This window comes from Strix aluco, chromosome Z, assembly GCF_031877795.1.
Source record: "Strix aluco isolate bStrAlu1 chromosome Z, bStrAlu1.hap1, whole genome shotgun sequence".
Lineage (NCBI taxonomy): Eukaryota > Metazoa > Chordata > Aves > Strigiformes > Strigidae > Strix > Strix aluco.
In genome coordinates, this window is record NC_133971.1 from 37,777,859 (window position 1) to 37,804,267 (window position 26,409).

The 26,409-nt window shown below is 41.6% G+C and overlaps 1 protein-coding gene across 1 annotated transcript; it reads right to left on the minus strand.

The window, feature by feature from the left end:
• Positions 1–388: 388 nt before the first annotated feature.
• HACD4 (3-hydroxyacyl-CoA dehydratase 4) lies at positions 389–17,957 on the minus strand. The gene is made up of 7 exons (XM_074813569.1): positions 17,868–17,957; positions 13,879–13,982; positions 12,863–12,990; positions 5,625–5,737; positions 2,958–3,064; positions 2,138–2,269; positions 389–1,451 (listed from the first exon to the last, which is right to left on the minus strand). The coding sequence occupies exons 2-7, from the start codon at positions 13,973–13,975 to the stop codon at positions 1,369–1,371; spliced, it is 660 nt and encodes a 219-aa protein (XP_074669670.1). The 5' UTR covers positions 13,976–13,982; positions 17,868–17,957; the 3' UTR covers positions 389–1,368.
• Between the last annotated feature and the right edge of the window lie 8,452 nt (positions 17,958–26,409).

Genomic DNA, 26,409 nt, shown 5'->3' on the forward strand with positions numbered 1-26,409 from the left:
CTATTGCATGCATGAGCTTGTTGCCTATTGTTTGCAAATACTCCAGTGGTCACAGTAGTCTGCAGGTATTAATCTGCCACATATGTTAAATACATAAAAATTATAGTAGGTGACCTTTTGTAATAAATGAGTCCATCGAGGCCAGCTTCGCTCTTTCCTAACATACCCTCTTAGGCTGCACGGTTTAGAAAGTCATACAGGCAAAAGCCTCTTCATATTGTGACAATGTTAATTTTCCTTTTAAATATTATCTTCCCTCCAACTATTATCTTTCTTCACTCTCCCGAGTTTTCAGTCAAGCTCAAAAAAATAGCCTCACTTTTCTCCCCAATTGCTTGAATTCAAATGAGGTGGCAACCAGTATGGATGAAACATCAGAAGAGCCCCTGCCAGCCTCTAAGCAGTTATTTGTCCATTTTCACTTGTACAGTCCCCCTGGGTTGCTGTCCGTATTCTTCAGTCCCAGCCTTTTAAGAGACTTGTGTTCTAGCTGCATTCTCACAGATAGTTGTACAGAAGTATGAGGAGAAACACACTTGAGTAAAATGGCTAGAATTTTGCGCATGGCTTTTGATAGTCACTCACTTCCCTTTAAAGAACAACATATATTTGGCTTAAGTACATCATGCTTCTTTTGTGTGTCTGTCTGCTGTTTAGCATGGAAGAAAGTCATTGTAGGGAAAGAGATTCTTAATGTCTACCAGGCACATGATTATAAGTTTTTACTTCTGACCCTTAAATACCCCTTGAATATATGGTAGATGAGTACCTGATCACTTGCCTTTGTGGTTTAGCTGCATTTTCTGGAATCTTGTTTGAAGAAGTGAAGGCTGGGCCAGAATGTGAGGGATCCTTTGTGAATGCCTGGGGCTGGTCAACATATGAATCTCGTAGGTTGCAAAGTTTCCAGGTTCTGCTCCTTGAGAGGTCCCAGTTCTAGCCAGTTTAGCATTTTTATGTATGAGGCACATACATGTAGGCCTAATATAAAATAATCTTGTAGATTAAATTGTATTGTCATTACAGAATATCTGTTGCTAATGAGGCAAGAATTAACACCAAAATAAGGGTTGCTAGTGCGATTGTGAGTGGAGGCACTCCTCAATTTTTTTTGGAGTTCTCTAATACATATTAGAAAAAATATATTATTTTTTAAAACTCCTGCTATTTGAAGTCAAAACTTTCAGAAGTAACTAGTTATTTTGAGGTGCGTTAAAGAGACCTGCCTTTTCTGAAAACTCTACATAGCCAGATAATGTACATGCAAACAGGAGTTTTGCATTGAAAATCTTTGTCTAATTTCTTTTTAACCTTTGATACACAGCAGCCCACTGGGAATATATTTTTTATTTCCAAACAAAATAAGATTTAGCTTCTTTTCTTTTTGATGTTGCCTGTCCCTAGGTGTGCCTTCCTTTCAGAGAAGAGGTTCTGGATGATAAAGCACATACCTGAATCAAAACACAAAATGGTTATAGAACATGGGAGTAAAGTCCAAAGCGTCTTCATTTAGAAGGAACAGTATGAGCCTTCATCTTGCACAGTTCCTTCCATGAACTTAGGAACAGAACACTGCATCGCAAAGATGAGATCCTTCAAAGTAGCGTTAAAGCCAGTGACGGAACAAAGATTTGACTGTAATGCAGCCAAATTCAGTTCAAATTTTTCAAAAAGTGTTTTATTGAGAAGGAGAAGGTGTCTATTTATATACAGGTTTTGGGGTGGGTTCTTTTTTCACCCCTTTGGATAATCAAGTTGTAGAAGTCTTAATTTAGATATAACCAGCTAGGATGAATGAGTGAGGAGGGGTTACTCAGAATGAGAGTGTGATCAAATGAGAATTTTTTTTTTTTTTAAAAACAAACTTCAGTAAGTAGCTTTAAGGCCAGGATCACTGAAGCAATTTGGTTTTTATTTTTATGCCTCACACACAGCGTGTATCTTGCAAATTCAATTATTTATATTTGAAAGACATCAGAAATCCAAACAGCTGGTGATGAACTTCCCTGCAGTGGCCTGCAGATGTGGCAGAAAAAGTTAATAGTTTCTGAAAGGAGCTATACTGATTTGATTTTTTTGTTGCCATGATCATCCCAGTTGTGTTGAGATCCAGATTCCTGGAAGATAAGATACTTACCTATGAAGAGCACTAGCAGGTACATTTTCAGAACATAGGGGAAGTAGATTGAGAAGGCGAATGGAAGGGGTAGCTCGATGGAGTATGTGCCAAAGGATTCAAAATAAGGCAGTGATACACAAATCGCAAATGCTGTAAAATAACATGGTTAAGTCAAAAGGAGGTGGAAGATCATCAGAAAGCTTCATATAAAAGTCAATTACCTCTAAGGTATAGATAGCTGTATTATATGCTGAATTTACCATATCATTCGTATGCATATGCACATGTTGTTTGCCTCTTGAGTTCAGTTTTGTAGGTCTGAAGTGCTAATTGCTCTTAGTACTAGAGTTAGCAAGTATTTCCTATTCAGTAACAAGTTATGTCACTCCTGTAGTTGCACTGCTTTCAGTATTATCTCAGTGGGCACATTTCCTGGTCTGGGTGTGATAAGGGGCTAAGTATGGCCTAAGCCAGTAAGGTCAGCCTCAGTGAGGGAGAAGGCAGCTTTGGGACCACTAATGTGGTCAGTCTGGAATGGGAGCATCCCTCTGTCTTTTGTGGGGGTGTTTTCCTGCTTTACCCAGAAAAAATGAACATTTTCCCATGTTTTTAAAAAACAAAACAAACCCACATACAAATCGTAGAGAACCCCTATTAAGGAGAAAGTGCAGAAAAGAGGAAGATAGGTGACATACAGGTTAGTATGAGAGTACATAAACATTCACAACTTCTTTGGCAACACAAAAAGAAGTATCTTAAACACAAATGACGAACTGATCACATTTTTATTGAAGAAGATTAAGGAAGCAAGTCATTGGTACCTTTCTTATCTTTTTACCTTTAGCCAGAACTGAAAGGGGATAGAGTGGGATGCACAGTGAGAAGTTGAGCCATGTCAGTGGTAGGTAGTATATTCCCATCCTTGCTAACATGTTGTAAGTGTACCTGCAGCAAGAGGAACAGTAGATGAGCTCAAAGGGAATGATTATGCCTTTCAAAATAAAGATATGGTGTTGAAGAATCCAAGGGAATTGCAGAAGAGCTTGGACCTGCCTGTCTGAGAAGATTTCAGAGCAATACTGCAACAGTTTTGTTCAGGCTCTAATTGATGTCTGAAGTAGATGGTTCATTATTTCAGAAGAGTTGCCTCACGCTGCCCTAGAGCAGGCAGACAGCTTTCCAGCCCACAGGCTGTATCAGAAACCAACATGATTTCATATTGTTCCATCAGAAAATGGATTTAAGATAGGGGTGTTACAACTGAGAGGGGCAGGCAGAATATGACTGTTGCTTGGGGCTGAGAAAATGCTGATTTGTGACTGCTGAACTAGCTACTCCAGGCTAAACAGCAAGGTAATCCCAGGTATTTAATCTTCTGTAGTACCGCTGCCCTTCCCCTGGACCCCAGAAGGGGTAGTAGGTGCAAAAAAAGCAGTTGTGCTCCAGTGTATTGCAATGTTTTATTCTTACTGTGGCTGTTACTGTTGCTCAGTGGGAGACCAGAATGCCTAGGACTTCAGTCTCCAAAGGTGAGCTAATCCTAGCTAGGATCTAAGTCTAAAAATGGTACATCTAAATTTTAATCTAAAAATGGTACAGCAGCTTTCCAGACACTGGAGAAACAAGTCTGATTGCATTTTTGGTCAGCTGAAAGGCTTTTTGTGCTGTGTCCTGCTAGAGATATGAAAATAAGAACTTTTAAGCCACTGTTAGCCACGACTGTTTCTGACAGATGGAACCAGCATCAAACAAGCTTTCTGTATTCCTTTCTTATTAATTCGACTAATTTTGCATCATTCCTGGACTGTAGAAGAGTTTGATAGGCTATAAGTGTACTGTCATCTCTCAAGTTTGTCCTCTGCAACCTCAGGATTTTCTCAGTTTTTTATTACTATTGCTTTTAAGGCATAATCTCAACCCAGGACAAACAAGAAACAGCTACTCCCTCACAATATACCTTGTTAGGCTGTTTGTGGCATAGGCAGGGAAGATGAGATATAGAAAACCTTGCAGAATTTGCTCTTAGTATATCATTGGCCGTAATGCACAGGATATTTATGTCCCTGAAGAACTATGTGGAAGAACTTGTAATACTTCAAGACTAGTTGGCTAAGGGATGGGATAGATTCCTGTACATTCAGACATGACGACTTCTTTGAGATGCTAGGACATGACACAGATGCTGTAAAATAAATCAGGTAAGAATTCTACATCTGTATGAGTTGTACGCTGTGTTATTATTTGAATTGGTCATTTGCTGCTGTAGTCCACAGTATCTTGCCTGTTAAATGGCCACTGTTATTGCCATGATGCTGGACTGTGTTCTTTAGCAATGATAGGACTATAACGCACTGACAGGTCTTTATAGCCAATATTGTTTACGGTTTTGGCCTCTCTCCAGCTGCACAGAACCCTTTCATTTGAGATTAGGTTCTAGTGTTTTAGCTTTACAAACTTCAAAAAGAAGTGGGATGGAGCAATAATCCAAATAATCAATACAATGAATAGTTTATTAACATATGTAGTACAAATACTCTGAAGCTGACTTAAAATCTTTCTTAGTAATCCTACCTGACACTTTTGCTTTCTCAGATCTCTTTTACTGTGTACATTTCCTCTGCTGCCTAAATCCATATTCCCCAGTCAGTCTCCAAAGCAACTTACTTAAAATAGCAGAAAGCTGTTTGAGCAGAAAGAAAAAAGATAAAGAAAAAACTTTTGCTTCCATACAGAGGTTGCTGTGAGGGCTATGTCTTGTTAAAATGCTTCTTAATTCCATGTCTTTCCTGCTGTAAGTCTACAAACTGAGGTCCGTAGAGGCTTAAGTTCCATTTGAGAAACGTTACTGACATTCAGATACCAGTGCAAAGTCAGTAATGTGTATTTTTCACCATTATACTTTTACCACCACCACCTTCCACCATACAAAATTTTTGAGGCCAAAATCCTCAATGGTATTCCTATCCATTTTGCCTCATGTGCCTTGTCCCTGCAGTGTGATATATACCCTACTACACCAAAATTCTCAGTCTCTGCAGCGGGAACTCTTGGATTTTTGGAAAGCACGGTGCAATTAACCTAGAATAGTCTTTCTATTTTAGCAAGGAGTTGTGCCGGTGCTGCCTTACTGTGCTGTCAATCTTGGATTGAAGTGAGATGTTAAAAAAATTTAAAAATAAAGCAATAGGATTGTAAATCAGTTTTGGAAATTGTTGTTCCCTGGGAGGTAGCTGTGATTTCCTTCTAAATTTTTGTTAAAAAGGTCAAAGCCTTTGAACTACAAATGTTAATGCAGTCATTTACTTCTGTAAGTCACTCTGCCTCTCAGCTATGCAGATTTTTGTAAAAATCAGTAAGAAGCTTATAAGGGCAAAGCTTTTATTTAAAATGGATAATATGCTTTTCTACCAATTTAAAAATAATGAACCTGCAGAACAGTGGGGGTGGGATTCTGCTCACAAGAATGACCTGTTTTTCCTTTGTGGTTTCGCCGTTGACTCCTTACCTGACCACATCTAATAAATTCCAAAGGAAAAATAAAACACACACGACATATTTCCCTTGAACTTCTTCCTGACTGTTGATCACGACAAATAAAACAATTACTCTCTCAGTGATCTGAAAAGAAAAAAGAATTGTGAAATCAGGGAGCACCTTCTATAGCTCTCATTTCCGTGCTATTTTGGCGAAAAAGGAGGTCATAGGTGAATTCAGTTTGTTTACACAGATGCTCCAGTGAACGTTTTGCTTCTTGGCCTGCTTTTGTTCAAGACCCCATTGGCCTCCAGCTCAGAGAACTGAAAACTGTTGGCTGCAGCATCATGGATCTGCTATGGTGAGGGATGAGGTTTGCTTCCCAACGGGGATGACTTGAGTTTGTAGGCCAGAAAACCTGTGGATGAGCTGGCAGAGGTCGTGGGAGCAAGGACTTCTCCCACTGTGCCCCTGAAGGTGCCTGGAGGGCTGGTGGGCATAAGCTTCCTTGCTTGTAGGCTGCATGGGAGGCCATGGGATGCAGAGGGTCCTTGGGTGGGAAAATATGCCACACACTGCTAATCTCACAGTCTTTCCATAGTTTGGAGATCTGTGTTCCAAGAGGTATCTCTCATGTAAGATTTGCAGAAAGGAGGAGGAGGAAAAGTAGAATACCTTATGTTTTTTTTCATTCTGTTCCTGGCTAGAAGTGGGTTTAATCTTACCATTTCATAACAACATTTGCCATAATATTTATGTCATAACATTTTTCTAGTAGTTGAACCTTATCCAATCCACAAGGTATGCCTTTACAAATTAAAAGATATAAAAGCAGATTAAACAGACAGTCTCTCCAGCTTAAAAAAATACTTTGGCAATATTAAAGCTCAAGAAATCAAAAAAAAGCGTCTTTTTGCCGCTTTCTTGGACAAGTTTCTGTCAGTATCCATGCCCTGCCCTGCAAAATAAATGTATCTGTAATAGTACTGCCAAGAGTTGCTTGTGCAACTCTCCCAGAACAGTACTAGTTCACGCTGATTTACACTCTCTTTGAAAGCACTGAAGGAGAAAACTTGCTTCTATTCAGTTGGTATGAATCAGTATAGCTTCATTGGGGTTTTTTATAGCCACTGCCATCTCTTCCGTAAGGTACCTTAGGCTTAATGATTTTATGGGTTAAGATGTCAAGTCAGTGAAAAATCATGAAATGAAAACAGATTAACAAGGTGTTTTTTATAATCACAGTCATTCTTCTTCCCTTGGTTTCCCCCTTCCCCTTACTCCTACCTTAAATAAGAACTTTGCATTTCATCAAGTTTGTGCTGTAGTTTTGTTACATAGTGTTTACTGGTTCCTGCATGGAACATTTTGGCTACAGACTTTTTTTGAAAACCACATGTATCAGATAAAGCAGCCATCACTTCACTATTCAGCAAAATTACGTGAGAGGATCTGGTTCCTCATCTTGAAAAGCACTGAAGGGCCAAGACAGATAAAAGTGGTCTTGCTGCCTCTCACCCTGCCCTGACTGTCATCTTGTGCTGCTGATCCCATTGGTCCCTAACTGAGGAACTGATTTCTAAGAAGGTCAGATGTTGACAGACCTCTGTATAGCAGGGCCAGGAAACAGAGAGTGAGAGGTAGCAAGTCCTGTGTTTGTACGCTGATGCTGAGGAACCTCACAAGAAAATGGGGGAACTGGAAGTATTGATGCAGGATCTGAAAGCAGATACAACAGAGATAAGAGAAGCGTGGTGGGACAACCATCACAAGAGGGAAATCAAAACAAAGGTAAAAGGAGTGTGAACATTGAACTGGATTGTGAGATGGAGAGAATAAATAAAATAGAACCTGAGTTAAAATCATTTTAGTGGAGGGTGGTAAAGGAGTAAAGCATTAGTGGTGCGGGCATTTTGTTAGCAACCCTATAATCAGACTGGGATGTGGAGAGAGAGTTCTGCAATATTGTTAATATGAGAGATATTTCAGGGAATTATCTGACTTAGAGACCAAAGCTTTGTCGCAACAATGAAAAGGTGGACATGTTTTCAGATGTGAGAGCTGGCAGATTTTCCAAACAGTCACTTGCTCTTCAAAGGTGGCCAGATGGAAAAGTGCTAGAAAACAGCATGGTCAAGTGATCAGGAGCTCATCCCATTTCAGTGAGATAAAAGGATAAGCACTAGACAGGTAGCTACCATCCTCAATTTCAAAAGGATGAGCACTGACCGAGGAGACAGAGTGGCTATGGAGACCCACAATTCAGCCTCACGGTCTGGGAGTGAAAGAGGCTGTTGGATTTCCTTCTCTCGCCAGGGCACAAGCAGGTGCACAAGAGGCAGTGAGTATCACCTAGCTGGGGCTTATCAGGTTTCCTCCATCAGAGGATTCATGTTGGGGAAGGGGATCACTGCAGGCACTCAGCTTCGCTGGTTGCAGATGATGGAAGTCAGTAATCAGATTGTAAACTATGTTAAGTACCTGCAAGAGCAGGGAACTGGACCTGAGACAAAGCAGGTTCCCTGTAGGTCTTCTGTTCATGTTAGACTGCAGTCTCAGCCAGCAAACAATGGGATGCACAAAGCAGCCATCAGAGACAAAAATTGAAAACCACCTGTGGCCTTGCTCTGGAGCACGTCTGCGGGACAGGATACAGGCCTGGCTGCTCAAGGGCAATTGTGATGTCCTCATGAGTGTCCTGGTTTTGGCTGGAATAGAATTAATTTTTCTTCTTTTTAGCTAGAATAGTGCTGTGCTTTGAATTCAGTATGGCATTTGGTATGAGAAGAATGTTGATAATACACTCATGTTTTCAGTTGTTGCTAAGAGACCAAGAACTTTCCGACTCCTCATGTCCTTCCCATGTCCAGGTAAACAAGAAGCTGGGAGGGAGCAGAGCCAGAGCAACAGACCCAAATTGGCCAACGGAATATTCCATATCATATAATGACATGCTCAGGACATATATGAGGATTGGCCAGTGCGGTGGTTTAGTCCCTGCCGGGGTCTGAGACCATGCGGCCGCTGCCCCTCCCCCACAAAGGGAGTGAAATACAAAGCCCCAGGGCTGAGATAAGGAGAGGTTTAATACAACAGTGCGACAGCAACAAAACAAACAACAACAATAACAATAACAGTAACAGTAATAACAATGAACAGAGCAAGAAGTATACTGATACAGCAGTGAGAGCAGAGCGATCTCAAAACACACGCACTGATTCTCCCGCGCTTGGGCGCCAGGAGGTGATGTCAGCATGGTATTGAATAACCCGGCTAGAGCTTCCCCCCACTGCTGGGGAAACTTAACCCTATCCTAGCTAAACCAGGACAGCCAGGAAGTTTGCTCTCTTGCGTCTGGGATTGTGGTTTCAGGATCTTCTCTGGGATTGCTAGCCAGGAACAGGCTGGGCATCAGTCAGTTGGTGGTGAGCAATTGCACTGGCATTACCCATTTGTATTTTCTATTATTATTATATTACCATCCTTATTATTTCAATTATTAAACTGTTTTTATCTCAACCTACGAGTCTCCCTTTACTCCTCCAATTAACTTCCTCTTCCTCCAGGCTGGGGAGGGTGAGTGAGTGGCTGCATGATGTTTGGCTGTCAGCTGGGTTGCAACCACAACAATGAGGATAGACCGGGGCATCCTACCTCTTCTCTATGTAAATCAGGAGGTTGCCTGCCTGCTTGCCTTTATTCCCCTTTAAGACATTGTGCTTTTTTCTTTCATAGCACTCATACCTTTAGGTAACTCACACAAATTGAAGGTGGATGGCAAGGGTTAGTCAGAGTCTGGGGACTTTTTCAGCAAGTGACAAGGCAGGTTGCTACTTGAAGAAGAGGAGCTTCCAATAAATGTCTGTTGATATTGTCCCCCTACACACGCACATCTGTATATGTATATACATGACATCATGTACATATATATACACACATACATATATGTATATGTGTGTGTATACACACATACATATACGCACTTACATATAAAAGGCATGTGCTGCTGCTCAGCCACAGCTCATTTCTCCTATAGATCATCTATCCTCCTCACATGAATGAAAATATGGTATTCTCTGTTGCTACTCTCTTGCTTAAAAAAAAAAAAAAAATCAAAACTAAAAGGCCTGTGTTTTCATGTTCATAAAAAGGAAGTATATGCTGACACCTCACAAAGCATAAATACAGTGGTTTCATTTTTCATTCCTTCTTGTTCTTTGTGTTAAAATCAAACTGGAATTTCCTTCCTCTCCCAGCACTGGTCTCTCACAGGATACAGCAAGTTCTGTAGAATCACATAAATTTCCACAAGACAGCCTGGGCATTTGAAGCAAGTAAGTGAGACAGAGCAAATGAGACTAGCTGAGGTTAGGGCAGGAGTAGGCACCACATTCACTTCCATTTTTTAATAACCGTGACTGTGCAGTATAGTACTTGGTACCTGAAACCCTTACATAGCTCTTCAATTTAGTGACTGTTTAAAAAAGACCAAAAAAGTGCAACTAAGTATTTAGATTAAGTTAAAAATTAATGTTTTTATCACAAAGCCGTAGTACGTTGCTTTTGGTCTGGTAAATCCAATCCTGTTTGCACAGGATGAAGAACTGGTGTTTTTCACTCATGGTTTTATTCACAAAAATGTGTCTTTTCTTACGTCTTTTCTACTCTCTCCCTTGCTAAAGTACCAGTCCCATTAGCCTTTACTCCCTGGACAGACTACTAAATTTCATTATCCTCTGTTTTGGCAACTGCAATGACATGTGACACATTCTCCTGTTCTCCTCTCAATCATTCACACTGCAAATGCCCTGAGAGACATCCCTTTACCAACTTTGTGACCCTCCCTTGTCTTCCCTTCCTCCAAAGCATCCATCATACAGGTCTCCTCTCTCTCCCATCGTATGACTTGGCCTTGGCATCCCTGACCCTTCTCAGGTGCCTGGTGGCCTGAGACTTTGTCACTCAATCAGGCCATACTGAAAGGGTTTTTCCAGAAAACACCTCTGAGTTTGCTTTTCCACTACCTGTAATGTGTATCTCAAAGTGTTTCTTGTAAATGCTACTAAACCACAATATTTGGCAGAAATCCTTCATTCAGACGGTGCTTAAATCTTGTCTCTGCTATAATGCCTACAAAACAACCAGCCACCACAGGGGTGCTTTCACAGCTTGTTTTAGGTGGCATTACTTCCACCCGTGTGCTTCTCCGACATTGCCAGACCCACCTGTTCTCGCATCCTAGAGATCACCTGAGATGAAGTTCACTGTGGATATGCATGTGTGTGCACAGCCTGAGGGATGCATCTAGGGATATGTTTTAAGCTTGGAGTCAGAACAGGTAGTGGCGATGCAGAACAGGGCAGCCACTATCAAATTCTTGCAGCTTTACCAGTGTCCCGACTATGTGCAGTAGTCAGCAGGCTGCAGTAAGGTAAGTGTCTCTAACTGTCTGTCCACAGTGCATTGTGGAAAATATATTTTTATATTTTTTCCTAGGGAGGAAGGTGTGGCAAGGCACATGAAACACCGTTGGCACACAACTGCTTAACCTGCACTCTCACAGCTAAAGCAGGGCAACCCAAGTGAAAGCAAAGTCTACACAAAGAGCTTGTACACCTTGCTTGGACAGCATGAGACTACAGCTAAAATCAAGGCAAGAGAGTTGTGTTTGTGGTCAGAGAACACTTGAGGAAAGAATGAAGTAAGGAGCCAAAGCTATCTGTGTTGTGAGGCAAATGTTTGGAGTCACAGTGCCGTATCATTCCTTGACCCACCTTCTCTATGCTGCCCTGCAGAGCACTGCAGTAATTGCACTGCCCAAGAAAGGTCACAGTTTTCTTGCTCAGAATGTCCATTTCATATCTAGTGTCTTTTGTGGTGACAAAGAGCAGTGTTTCTGCAGGCTTCCCTGATCTCTGCTTCTGTAGGGCTGGGTAAGAAAGGAACAGACTACGTCAGGGCTGGGGAATGTGTAAACTCTGCCAGGACAAGCCTTGCTTTAATGACTGTTAGCAGGCTGCTCTTCTCTCCAAGAGATGACATGAGATTTGTTACAGGACACATTAGATAGGATACTTTTTTTTTTCCTGGGTCAGTGTAAGAGCATATAGATTTAGGCAGGGGAAAAGAGTTAATGGCATTTTGACAGATTTGCTACCATATTTAGTGAGCAGCATAAAGAACAGAGATCTGTATTAGTCAATTTCTAATGGAGATTTTAAAAGAGGAACATCTTCACCCATGTAATACGTCATTTGACAAAAATGGGCTATCCAGAAAACTACAAACATAACTACTCTTAGTCTTCTACCTTCTGATTGCTGAGAGCAATACCAGTTTCACCATTATTCAAATACTAAGGATTTGAAAGGTTTGAAGGTAAACTCAAGTCATCATTTTTACTTTTTCCAGCGCATTAAGACAAATACCAAAACCTGAGACTAAGTCTCAACAAAAAACAAGAGTATGGTAAGGAAAATGTCAGAGAATGATCTTGCTTTCTGCTATAGCATGTGATCTTTTGGCTGTTTTTTCTGCCTACAGCTGAAAATATGCCCTGTAAACCCCTTAACAGCATCAGAACCTCTGGGATGTTGCCACAAGTTGCCCATGTCTGGGTTTGAGAGGGCAGAGACCCTTACAGCAAGAATATGGCAATTCTCCTTTCTTTCCTCTCCCAGCATTAATTCTTTTTTAGTCCCTTCATTTCTCTTTCTTAATTCTTTTCCTTCTGCACTTCATGACCACCAGCAAACTCTGTTTCAGGAGGCTTGATGTGCTGGTGGTTTTCTCACTACCATCCCTTTGCTACCCCACAAAATCTTGTCTTGTGCTTCTCTGCAAAATAAATATGCACTTGTCAGTGAGGAAATGGTATGGAAAAGAATTAGCTACTGAAACTTGCGCTCTGAAATGTTGTCTTCTGGCTGTAAGCAAGTTGGCTGAGGAGGTAGTATCCTCAGCCACCTATGGCACCCTAGAAATGGGACCACTTCTGTGGACATCTTCCAGGTCCCTGCTGTGTGGGCTAAGCATGCAGCACTCACTATTCACTCTCGCTTAAAAAAGAAAAAAGTTGTGAGAGCAGCTCTTTCCCAGCTCAGTTCTGAGGGCTCAATTCCTGCAGTTAACAAACCATCAGCAGATCAAGGTGCCCAAGGAAGGGTGCAGGTGGACCATTTAAGGTAGTTCAGTCTGGGCTTGTCCCCAGGGGCAGCCATGGCTGAAGTGTGTAGATCGTGGAAGGAGGGTCTTGAGAAATAGACTTACCTGCAAAAACCTGGGGAAGAGATGGCTTTTATCAATGCCAATGAGGATGTGTAGGATCTCCAATACAGATAACAACTGGCAAAGGCGCATTACAAGTCCTATGGAGTAAAATGTGTCGGCCAATGAATCTACAGACAAAAAGAAGATGAAAATTAGAGGCTGGTTATACAGTAAAAGCCTGGACGAACTACTGGGTTTGCTCTTGCCCTGTCACCACTGGAGATGACAAAAAATGAAATTCACACAGCACCAAACTTTTGGGTAGCAGAAGCAAAGCTTTGGGGAGGAGGCAGTCCATTCTCTGTGTGTGGCTCTGACACAGAGGCAGGAAGCTGAGAAAAGAATGGGATCCCCTGTACTTGATGCACTGGCAAACATTGTGCAGGATGTGTTGGTTTAGAGAACTACTTTAGGATATTTCTGAATATGTAGACATGTTGAGGAAAAGTATGAGGAATGTCTAAACATGAGGAGATGTTGAGTTCCTGCCTGTATCTGTACCCATGGCACTTCCTAAAACAAGCAGACCACAAAGTAGGTCTTTTATGTACCTGCAACTGTCCACCATTATAAATAATTTTAAATTTCCAGCAACTAGTTTTCTGGTTTTGTGCCTTAACCCCAGGCAATGGAAAGACAAATATGTTGCACAGAGTCGTGCACAATAACCACAAAGATACTCCCTCCTAGTGGCTTCAATAGGATTAATATTCACCATAATGACTGGACCTAGACACATTTAGGTCAGTGTCTAAGTCAAATGTTACTAGTATGCTGCTGAATATCAAAGCTCATTAGCAAAACAGGAGCTTCATTCCTGATGTGATACAGGCAGAATGTAGGTACTAGTAGTTTGTTCATCCTTTTTAATGGCTAAAACAATGTTTTTCTAATTGAAATTACAGCCCCTGGTATTGGACATACACCTATTCAGAATCCTAACTTTATATCTAATTTGATGTTTCTGTGGCCACTGCCTCTTAAAATGTTTAAGGAAAACACAGAAGGAATCCTACCTTTTCCAAATGACATGAACCTGATGATCATATTTGTAAATATCCAGGAATGTCCACAGAATTGCATTAAGTCATACACAAAGAGGTAGGTATTCATGGTGAAGCTGTGGAGGTGAAAATGATAAAGCAAACTGTATGACTTACTACAACATTCAAGCTTTCTAACCTGTAGAAATCGCACCCTCTTCGGACATGTTAGTATATCAAAGGAAAACAGCTGAAATGTAAACAGATCAGTGAAAACTCTCCATGTCTGTCAGTTGTCACAGAGGAGTACTCTCCCTAATGGATCAAAGGCTCCCTTTGTTGGTATACCTAGGTTATGCCCCCCAACATTTTCTGAGTTTCTACCAGTGATGAGGGTGATCTGTGGTCATACAGTGAAACTTGTGCCTCCAGAGGAAAAAGTAACTAAACAAAGACAACACTCCACTGAGTGCTGGATTCAAGCCTCAGCCCCTTGGCTTGACTCTGCTTTGACAGTGCGACCAGACTCAAGGAACTGCTGGGGTCGCACCCACCACAGCGCTGCTGAGGACCTTGCACTCTCGCAGACACCAGCGTTGGGGTTTCTGCATCTGAGTGAGGTTTATCCTGTTCCTCCCAGAAGACGTGCCTCTTGTATACACTCAAGACAGCTTAGAGTACAATACAAATAACTTGCAGTGTCTCCAGCAGACAGCATAGTTGTAAATAAGTAGGTGAAGAAATAGAAAAGAAAGCCGCATTTCAATCTGCTTTTATTTGATGCAGTCCAAAGGATATGTCTTTCCCTTTTTTAACCAACTTGCTCCACAGGTTTTCCAGGTAAACATCAAACTAGGGTCTTTGTCTTTCTGCACAGCCTGTGTTTCAAGTTGCATTTAATAAAGTGAATCTTCTCCTGTTGGAGCAGACTAACTTTTGTAACTAACCTAATTTTCATAGGTAATCTGACTTTTTGCAAAACTTCATAGGCTCTGGAGATACTTAATTTCCCTTTCCCATAAATGTATTTTCTTCTGACTTACCGCAGAGAGAGAAGCTTACCTGTCCTCCAGCTATGAAAAGGACTGTCTAGCTCTTTGGGAAATCAACTGGTTAATTTTGTACTAGAATTTATCTCCTGTGTTTGACCAATTAATTTCCTGTCCCAATAAGTAGTAAGATCTCTTTAAGTTGCCCCTTGATCCAGTGTGTTGATGTGGTACGTCTCTGACATCAAACTTTATTTGTATCTGTACATTAACAAACACGGTGAATTTCTGTGTTTAGAGATATCTAAATATGATAAATGCATATACTTCATTCCCAGCGTTGGACCAAGACCATAAAAAACAAGAAACACTTCTGTAAATTGATCTAGATAAACTGATCTTCTAAATTTTTAACCAACATGTATCCTAAGGAGGTCATAGAAATTTACTTTCTTCCTCTCTTACTGTTATGCAGGATTGCTGCTACTCATATCATCACTTCTATAAGCACAGAAAGATTCATTGGCATAATTTACTTCTCAAGAGCCGTCAGTGCCCTTTGATACGATGAAAATAAAACATATGAGGACCCAGACGAATGTATTCCATAAACACTCCTTTTGTGAAAAATATGATTCTACTGAAGCAGACTAAAGTCCAGTGAGCTCTGTAAATATTCACCCAAAAGCCCATCTGCCTTATTACTTAATGACACTTTGTTCTCTCTCATGGTAAGAAAACAGATGGGACACTGTACCTTACAAAAAGGCAAAAAATTAAGAACATTTTACCGATTTAAGAAACAGCCTTATTACTGGATGGATAGGAATTACCATAACAGGTATGAAAGTTACAGAAACAGTTATAAAAATCTTGAGGCTTTCTGGTCAGCATGTTCACCAGTCTGATGGTCTGATACTGCCATGTGGGCTTTGCACAGGATGCAATATGAGCATAAGGTTTCTCTCCTCTTCTGAAGTTTAGTTGGCTACATCTGTCTCTCATCCTCAGAACTTGTCTTTCAGTGATGTGGGATTATTTTCTGAACTCTGCCTCCATTGGTTGGCTAGAAAATTGTTGTCTTCACGCTCTTAAACTGCTTAATCCTGGCTAAACAGGGCATAACCAAGAGGATGTTTGTAAACGCAGCTTCACACTAGTGTTTTGGCAATGTGGCAGCCCTTGCATGTTAGAACTCATCATCTATAAAATGTGCTGGCAACTACTGAAATGTATACATACTGTTGGCATTTATGAAGAGCCCTGTATTCCCAAAGTGTAGAGATGTGCTGGCAGGCAGTGTGCCGGTGTTACCTGGAAGACAAATTCTGGCCCCAGAGCTGCGAGCAGCACAGCTCCCTCGCTCGGTGATGCTCTCCACTGCGTGAAGGAACAGCCCTGATCTCAAAATGGGGTTTCATCCTACCATGTTAATCCCTGCAAAAAAGGTACCTAAGACCAAACAAATGCCTTTGTCAGAAGTGAAGAACTCCGCAGAGGATAAAAGGTGATGTCCGTGTAACCAAAGGAAACTGAAATGTAACTGTTCTCTAAGGTCTTTCTCATCCAAAGGCTGATCTCTTTACTTAAAGAACCAGAAACAGACTGAGGATAACCCATTTCATTGTCTTCACAGTTTTGTGTCACAACACAAAATTCAGTCCTCTGCTTCTATTTGAAAGGTCACTGGCAGAAGAGATGGGCTTTAATTAGATTTCCTGCTCCCCTTGGTTCACAGCAGGTATCATTCCACATTCACCTCACAAAGCCTGCTTCTGCAAGCACCCTTGCAGACAAAACACTGACTAGCAATCCAACAGGTAGCTGTTTAGTTCCTGACTTGCTGTCTGATCTTACAAACCTCACTTAGCCTCCCTGGTGCCTGATTTGTAAAATGGTCTTTCTGCTTCATTTATTGCTTGTAGTGTGATGTGCTTTAACACTTTCAAGTTGCTTTCATTTGAAGGCACTGGGGGAGCACTGCACATTTCAGCAGTCTGCCTGCATTGACGACAGGAGAAAGAAACAGAAATGGGTCTTGCAGGAGAGAGACCCAGAAGGCTGGACTTGCTCTCAGCTGTTTTAGTAGTCAGTTCCATGTTACTGATTTTTCCACGTGGCTGATTTTATATCAAATACATTGAAATGCCAGGGAAGCATTCATCATATATAGGGCCAGCCTTGCTTAGTGGAAAGCTTTACCTGCTTTCTGTCTGGGCAAAAAGCCTAGGAAACTAGACAAAACCATAAGACCACCCAGAACTAGCACACACAGCAGCATGGTCCCAAACATCCTCTTTTCTATTCACCAGCAGAGATTTTACCAGTGACAGTTTTAGCTTGCAAAACCTGATATATTTCCACAGGCAGAAAGATCACATAATGGTTGCATTTTTATTATTTTAGGTCTTCAGCGTCTCTGTGGTAGCTATCATCTGAGGTAAGTATGGAGGTAGGTGCCCTCAGTGTCTGAAGGGTGGTCAGGACCATGTCCCCCTTGAGCTAAGGTGACAGCACAGCAGTGGCACCCAGCTCAGGGCAGCCCTTGCCTTGGCTAGGTGTCCCTTGCAAGGTGCCAGGATGAAGCCCACACTCAGGACCCTTTCAGGGGGGGTCCCACCCAGGCCTGCATGAACTGAGCCCTTCCATACCTTTGGAGCTTTGGCACTCTGCTGCGTTCCTGTGCACCCATACTGGCTGGCCACACATGAGGAAGCAACTCTTTCATGGAAACCAGAGAGAGATGTTCCTTTTTTTTTTTGTCCCCCCCCACCCCCCCCCCCCGCAGGAAAGGTCTGCTAGAAAAGCCCCTCTGCTAACACAGTTTCATTTTAAGTCATGCTGGTCTGAACTTCTACCCCTTCCCCCTCCCACCGCCATGACAAGCAGCAAGCGCTATAGCTCAGAAGAAAGCTGCTGAGAACCAGGACAAAAGATGTACTTTTCTCTCACAGGCACATCCCACCCCAGGTTTTTTTCCCCTTCCTTTTCACATTTGAGTAGTCTAGGTGACCTGCACTCAAGAGATATTACCTGTTGCAGGGGTCGGATTGCTGCTGCTGCTCCTGATCTTTCTCCTTTTTTCTCTCTACAGCTGCAACAGCTGTTTGTTAGGAGATCACCCCTCCTCTTTCCTCTTCCCCCACCCCATGACGTCACCGTATGTAGCACTAAGCAGGAACAACACTGCACTTCCCGAGAAAGGAGTTTCTAACCCCAAATATCTCCATTTGCCCTGCAGCTCACCCAGCCTAGCCTAGCCTAACCTAACCTAACCTAACCTAACCTTAATTGGTTTCTTGCTGTTGTACCAGTAAGCTAGTCTGTAAATCCCGTTAACTTTGTCTCTTAACCCAGAGCAATATTTTGAAAAACTACTGAAGAGAAGAAATGCAAAATTAAAAATTTGTTCTTCTTTTCTGTTTAAATCATCAGCACTATAACAATGCTAACAACACTATCAAATGATAAGGAAGGCTGGGACCATAGCATAAAGGGAGCACTTTAAATTACTTCAGATAGAGGAAAGAGGTTTCCACTTCTTATCTAGAAATGTCTATTTATTCATGCCCTTGTGAAATATGGGCACTACTGGCAGAGGAAATGTATGTGTGCATCCTAGTTTACTTCTACCCTTAAGTATCTGGGATATCTCGGCATAAATCAGATGAAGAAGAATGTCATAACATGTTTATAAAATCCCTTCTGCCAATAAATAATTTTTCCCACTGGCACTCATATTGACAGCACATCCCATCCTACAAAGAGTTTTGAAATTTGATGTTATGTCTGAAGAAGTCCCCAAGGACGTAATCAGCATAGGATGTTATGTGTAAGTACAAAAAGTCTGGGGAATAAAATGTGCCTTACTGGGTCTCATCCCTGCTGCAAGTGACACTGAGCTCCTGGCAAGACCATCTCCACTCCCTGTGGTGTCCTGGAGAGGTGAGAAATGCCTCCCTGGCAAGCGCGTGATTTCCTGGCAAACACAGTGTGACACCATGTTTTTCCTGGTTATGTCTCCCATCTGGGATGTTAGCAGAAAGGTCATGCAGTTGTGCCTGGCTCTCCTGCTGGTGTGGCAGCTCACATCTACTGCTCAAGAATCATCATCTTCTTCTAGGCTAAAGAATGCATTTCTTTTCCAGGAGGAAATAATGAATTAGTGTTAAATAAAGGGTTAAGCAATTAAACTAGTGGCTATTGCAAGGCTCGGCCCACAGCTCTTGCAAAACAGCTCCCACACTGCCTGCATGCTTCTGGGAGGACAACTGGTGTGACTAATACTGCCAGAAGTTGATCTCACGACTGTAGCAAGATCCAGCAGAAGGAAGAACAGCTCTTTTCAAACGTCAGGCAAATACGTAAAAGCAACAAAAGCTCACTTAGCTTTGTGATGTGCAAAATCCCTCTTGTGTGCAGCTGCCAAGTTAAAAGCTCCCACAGATGACAAGGGCACCCACAAGAGCTTGTGAGCTGGATAGCAGTTCCCTTCCATGGTGCTGCCCACCCTCATGGCACTGCCTGGGAGGCAGGGGGGGCAGCTGGGGGGCAGCTGGGGCAGCCCTGGCAGCCTGCATGCTGTGGCATGGGGCTCTGCCCCATGCTGGGGCCCCAAACCAGCCAGTGCTACTCTGCCCCAGGCAGGACTTTACAGCAAAACAACCAGTGCTGAGGAGGTGGTGGCCACCACAGACGCATGTTGAGGGCTTTCCTTTGACAGCAGCCTGATCAGGTGGATGCCCATTGCTTGCTGGAAAAAAAAATCTCCTGGTGTGATGGCATGTGAAAGGAGTGATGCTGTCCTCTGAAAGAAATGATGTTGGTGTGCTCCAAGCCTGCCCTGTGAGGAGAAACAAGGCGTTGTGAGGCACAATGACTAGAAAATTTACTTCAAAGGTGTATTTCTGACATGAACTATAATGCCATTATAAATACACCCATTTGAGTGGCAATGCACTGCAGCAGTGGAGCCAAGGTACAGGGCTCATAAATCTACCAGTACATGGATGTTCAAATTCTGCTTTGGGAGATGTAGAATGCAATTCAGTCATTGGGTTGTAGTAGATTTGGCCAATCAGACCTCATGCTAGCCCTTAGGATCTGTTTTTCACAAGAAAAATCCTTCTCTGAAATACATGGTTTTTTCTGTGTACAGCTTGTAGTTGAAAACGCATTTAAGGTCCTTCAGTTGTGCAATTTGTAGTGGTATTTTTGTAGTGTGATTCCCTAACGGTATAAGAAAGGAAGATCAGTTATAAGAGGTAACAGCTTTTATTAGACTAGATGGAAGTGGGAACACTTCCAGGCACACAGGGTTTGGAGAGAGGCTTCTATGCTTAAAACATTTAACAATTCTGTAAGCTGCAAAGACATTCAGATGAAAGCAAATATTAAATTACACTATCAGAACATGTTAGCTGAATATGGGAAAATTAGGATAAGTCATGGAAAAAAACTATCTTTTATTTTTGGAAAATAAACTTCACTCCAGCTACTTCTCTTGCAGACAGACTTGTCTAGAAACTACTTAACCAGCATCAAAAAATTACTTGTATATAACTGCTGGCATCTCTTAGAACAAGTTTCATGACTGTGCAGCACACATTCAGCCTGAATCTCCTGGATTTCTTAAAATCTAAACAGATTGTAACGACATTTTGTTTCCCTGTGTCCTGAGGTGGGAAAAACGGGTTGTGTGTGGGTACAGTGTTTGTGTCAGGAACCACTGGAAGGGGGTGCTTTATGCACAAAGTTAACAGCAGTCCTGAAATTTATCCAGTGATATGGAAGGAATCTCATTCCCTTCAAACAGGAAACATCACCAGGATAAAACATCTGCTCCTTTTATGTATAGCTTTTGTTTCCAAATCCTTGCTGTAAAAGCAATATGCAGATGTGTTTTAAGAAGAGAAACCATGTGCCTTAAAATTAATTTTCAATGTTCCTAGCTGTTAATTTTATGTCTTCTTTCCTTCATGATTAAATATTTTGGCTACCTGAATTGAAGCCTATGTTCTGGCCAGCAGATTACACTAGTTTAAGCATTGCTAAATCACAGCCCTTAAACATGTGCTTAATTGGAAGCACACACTCCAGTGCTATTCATTTCAGTTAGAGTAAATCCTGGGCTGTCTGGGTGCCGTGGAGCTATGTGGTGCAGTACTGGACACTCATAGTTCTCACTAGCAGGCAGAGTATTTGCCCAGTGCTGGTTGCTGTTTAGGTTGTCTGATCAAGGCTGCCAGTGAGGAAAGGAAGGCTGTGCAGAGGCAGCAGAGGAACCAAAGTCATCTCCACGTTGCAGGCAAGTAACAGGGGGAAGTGTCAGTGCTTTTGTCTGTGCTCTCAAACTGGGTAAAAGGGAAGCAGCAGCCATGCCAGCTTCATGCCTCTCACACGCTGGCAATTTTGTAAATTCAGCAGAGACCCTGGCTTTGAAAACAGGTCCTGCCTCACCGGAGCTGACTTGCTGGTGTCATCCAACAGAGTAAGGTGCACCAAAGTCTTGGCTGCTTTAGGATGAAGAAAGGCGTCCCAGGTGAGCAAGCATTGTGCCACAGGGGTCCACCAAACAGATACAGAGCTGGCAGGATTTTTAGCTTTACAGTTTAATCAGGTGAAAAAATGATGAAATTTGGAAATGCTTTTGGAGAAAAAAAAAAATCTCAGCCAGTCTGTTTGGCTTTGGTCATCTGAGAGTGATCTTTTGCATTTACCGTCTTTCAGGACAGTTCAGCTCCACTGCAGGCAGGGTTATTTCAGAAAAAGCAGACTGGTCACCTTTCCTTGCCACTGCCCTGCAGCTGAAGCAGAGCAAGAGGAAGGACAAGGGAAGCCAGACAAGAGCCTCCTGGCAGCTCCTGTCCATACCTCCCAAAATGTCGCTTGGATGAGATGTGACAGGCTTACCCTCCTTACTTGTCAGTTCCTGGGAGTCTTTGAGGGAGTAGGTCATCTGGCCTCTAGACTGACCTTTCTACTTGCAACCAGCCCTACAACTCTGTAGGAATATGTTGGTTTTCGGGAATTCATTATTTCCAAGCATTGATCTCCCAGATTACAAGATATTGCCCCAATACTTGAGTGGAGGTAATCAACAGAAGACTACTGACTATGTTCTCAGCATAGGATAAAAATGCAAACCATGCGTTTCTGTAATACACCTTAATCCTGTTTTTCATAAAACTATTTCTACAGGGAAGCAACTTATTTTTGTGATGCAAATGATGGCTTCTTTTTAGGCTGATTATTATAACCTGGTTTTACTGTTTTTAAAGAATCGGAATCTGCATATTCAGGGACAATATAGTCTATTTCTTTAGGGTAACAATTTTTTACAATTTAATTTTCTTACAGGGAGCTTTGTAAATAGCATCACTCATTTTACATTTTTTTTTTTAAAAAAAAACCCTTTATCCTTTGGTAGAACTTCCTGTCCTTCCTTCTCATTCCCAACCAGCCTCTTTTCAGCAGAGTGGAAAATTCACTGGTTTTGCTAGGGAGGCAGGGAAAGGATTAACTAAATATCAAAGACATACGCAGTTCTGAAATGAGTCTTCTACAGGCTCTGTGCTCACAGTTCACTGCACTCAGTTTCATTGCTGGATGAGACCCATGGGCCCATCAAATATGCCACTACAATAATAAGGAGGAATTACTGCTTGATGGGCTGGGAGATTTCCCTTTTTTTTTTTCTTTAGTGTTAGCCATTACCAAGTCACTCATAACAGAAGTTGTGATAATAGCTTCTGACATTTTCCACGTTTAAGTTACCCTGCTATGAGGAACTGGGAAAGAGAGGGAGATGTGCCCTATTTTTCTCGAAAAAGAAAAAGAAAAAGAAAAGAAAAAGAGAAAAAGAAAAGAAAAAAAGAAAAAGAAAGAAAAAAAAAGAAAAAGAAAAAGAAAAAGAAAAAGAAAAAGAAAAAGAAAAAGAAAAAGAAAAAGAAAAAGAAAAAGAAAAAGAAAAAGAAAAAGAAAAAGAAAGGTTTAGTAACTTGAAATACTTTTAGTCACCAGTAATCACATTCAGCACAAATCCTTTTTAAATACATTTGAGTAGCTGTGACAGGATTTTAACTCTTGTCCCAAGGACAACAGCATGAGTTCTTCTACAAGCAACAGGAGCTTATTTTTAACTATTAAAAAATTCTAATCACAAGATCTATTACAGCCAATGTGAGCTTTTCCCAATAAGTGGAGACCAGAAATGAGTCCACCTCAAACCCAAAGAGACTTGAGAGAAAGTGTATCAATTGCTTAAAGAGAGACCAATGTTTTTAAAAATATTTGAAGTCAAACAAACAGACGCTTTTTTTTTTTTTTTTTAAGAAAAGCCTTCTGTTTTATATAAATATGTCTGTCAAGATATTTCCTTTCTGGAAAAATAAACCGTAACACACAGTACTGAAGCTAAGTCCAGAGGAAGTTGTGTATGTTCTGGCCTACCAAGATAAAAAACTTGAGGAATACAGCCAACAGTAAGAGTTACAGTGAGTAGGCATGGTGGTAACTGGTGTGCAGGGGGCAGTATGCTATTTGAAATCTCAGTATTTAATCTCCTTAATGTGGATTTTGACTTTGCAAATGCATTACCATGTTTTAACAGTTATTTTGTAGAGGGGAGTGTTAATGTGTTTACTTTCATACTTTCAAAAGCAGATTATATTATTTGCTTTGAAGATTGAATTCTTCGTTGCTGAAGGTAATGTGGTTTTAGGATCCTAATTGCAAACCCTTGGGCTCAGGAAGATTGGTCTTAGAAAACTGATCAACCTTGCAGCCTCTTGTGGAGAGATCTGAGGTAGTACATGAATGTCTGTGTGCTCATCTACCCATCACTTACCATTGCTTCACCCTTAGCCCCCCCTGAAATTAAAACAGATGGTTGCCAGTTCATGTGAGCTGGGGATTTCAGTTTTGATGTTGTACAGAGAGAACAGGGATTCCTCCAGGACACAACTAATGAAGGGCCTAAATTGCATTTGGAAGCAAGGTGGGCTTGGCAGTGCGTTTCTGCAGTGGGGAGGCCCCACGACAGCACTGCAGCTGCCCTCTGGGTTGCAGAATAGGCTGTGGCACTGGCATGTCTGCAGGCTGAGAAGAAAGATTGTCCTCACTTCCCCTGCCAGAGTTTGCTCCTCTAGGAACCCTCAGCACTGAAAAAGCCCTTGCACCATACCAGGATTTCTTGATGTCAGTAGCACTGTGGGAAGCACTGATCTAAATGCCCCATCCTTGCCTATATGAGGATTAGTAGGAATATTTTTTGATATTTAAAAGCACAGTCATCTTATTGGAAAGTATCAAAGAAAGTTCCATTGTTGAACCTGCATTATTCACCTTTTTTTGCTTTGCATTAAATTTCTAAAGCAAAGTAAATTCATTCTACTAGTCAAAACTGAGAGCTGATACTTTCTTTTAAGATTTATTCTGTGTCATTGTCACCCTCACTTCTTGGTTTCCCCTCTGGTCGCTCCCTGGAAGGACCCAGTGTTCCTCCACACCAGGGAGGGGGTAAACAGTTTAGGGCTGCCCCTGACAAAGGGCAGGCTGAGTTGGAAGGGGTGAGGGCTAGCGGGATGTAGCAGTCCATGGGCACTGTCTCCCTGTGAGCAGTTCTTGATCCCTTCTCCAGCCCACACCCTTCAACCCTGGTGTCGGTCTGCCTGCTCCACCACAGCCACCACTGCAGCTTCCCTGTGGCTGCTCTGAAGGAGTTCACAGCTGTCCATCCTAGCAATAAGGGCTCATCCTGGATGATTATTTGGGGAGTTATTTCCACAAGCTTTTGTCCTGCTCTGCTTTGTTTTTTTCCTCTGCTTTGGGTTTGCCCCACCCCAGTCTAAAAAGAAAGTAAAGCCAGAGCTGACGGAACAGCCCAAACCCATGGAAGAATTGCTCTGGACAGCTGTAGTTGACTGTGACTTGTGAATAATTTTTTCCAGAGTAAAGCCTGGAGTAAGCATTCTGCAGTTCTGCTGTAGCTATTCTGAGGTTTCATGTGGGATACAAGACATTCAACCCCAATCCCATAAATCCACTCCAGAAAACAGACTCTGCATAGATGAAACTGTATCACTTTTAGTGCAGTTTCCCAAAAAGTGCAGCACAGCACGTGCAAACAAAGTGCTATGAGACTAGCTGTGAGAACAACCACAACTGTGACTTGGACCAGTGCTGCACAGCACTGCTGTATGAGTCTTACGAGAAAATTTATGAAACATTTGGCCTACAGTCAATTCCATCTTGGAAGGATTTTGTTTCATCTATGTTAAATTTTCAGCTGGGATTTGAGACTTCACATTCACTATTTTATTCATTTCCATTTGAAAATAATGTATTTTAAAAACTACATTTTGCTACATTTTTTTAACTTCTAGAAAAATAATAACTGGAAGAAATACCAGAGGGTTTCAGTTAGCCAGGGGTATAATATGCAGCTGACCTGGTAATAGATGGTGATGAAATACAGATTGCACCAAAATGTTACAATAGCAGGGAGAAGAGAGAGGATCTTCTGACTCTTCAGCTTTCTTCCTTTACCTTAAAGACACTTTAACTTTCTTTAAATAGTAAGAATAAAACAAACATATATCAGTTTGCTATTTTCTTTTTCCTTTTTATTTGTTGAGCAACTACATCTGTTCCAGGCTCTCCATCTTTAAATGGGTCTTCTACACATTGTCACAGTACATATAATTTCTATTCTCTCACAGCTGGTCAAAAAGTAATTGAAATCAAATGCTCGTTTATGAGTTCCTGTCCATCATCTCTGAGATCTTTCTTTCAATAGTTGTTCTTTTTTCTTTCAATTCCCTCCTGTGAACCCAACAGCAGTTTATTGATAAGCAACATGTTCATAAAGAGCTGAAACACTGTCTTGCCAAAATACATGTACATTCACCTACAATTCTTACACTTGTCTATAATCTCACTTTGCCCTCTAGTGCCCATTCTGTTTTTTTCCTGCACTGCAAAGTACCCTGTTGACTGAAATATGTCAAAACATATTTTTATTTGGCAATGAGATTTTAAAGGACAGTTTTGAATGAAAAGGAAAACTTTATGGTATGAGAGTTTCTGAACAATTAGTGGACCATGAATTAACATATTCCCACTGCAGGCAAGTGAGGTGATAAAAACTGGGATCCTTTGTGAGAGCAGCTGAAAATATTTCATGCTATTTCCAAGTTTCAGTAAAGATGAGGCCATTTCAATAACAGTTTACTGCATTACAGAAACCACCTAGGATATCAGAACCAGAAAGGTAAGTAGGCTGAATGTCCTTTTATTGTACAGGCTTGAAGAAGTGCAAAAACTAAACAAGCAGCAGAAATAAGTAAGATTTGAAACAGTCTCGCAGTGGGGCCATTTCAAGTGCTGCTAGTTACAAAGCCCAAGAAATACACATTTTGCTGTAACATTTGTGGTGGGGTGTCACCAGGCAGAAAATGGCTCTGATCGTTTCTTTGCTCTTTTTCTGTTGCTCTGGATCACGGGGAAGTTCCTAGCTGGTTTCATCTCTGGTATTTCAGCTTCAGACCTGATACCCATGTCTCTTGTCACTTCT

What these genes read in the sequence shown, in the direction of transcription:
- HACD4 (XM_074813569.1), bottom strand. Translation starts at nt 13,975, where the DNA reads ATGAATACCTACCTCTTTGTGTATGACTTAATGCAATTCTGTGGACAT. An exon ending in TCTTCCCCAGGTTTTTGCAG is followed by an intron (nt 5,738 to 12,862) that starts GTAAGTCTATTT and finishes TTTTCTTTTCAG; the next exon opens with ATCACTGAGAGAGTAATTGT. An exon ending in AATTTATTAGATGTGGTCAG is followed by an intron (nt 3,065 to 5,624) that starts GTAAGGAGTCAA and finishes CTCTTGCTGCAG; the next exon opens with GTACACTTACAACATGTTAG.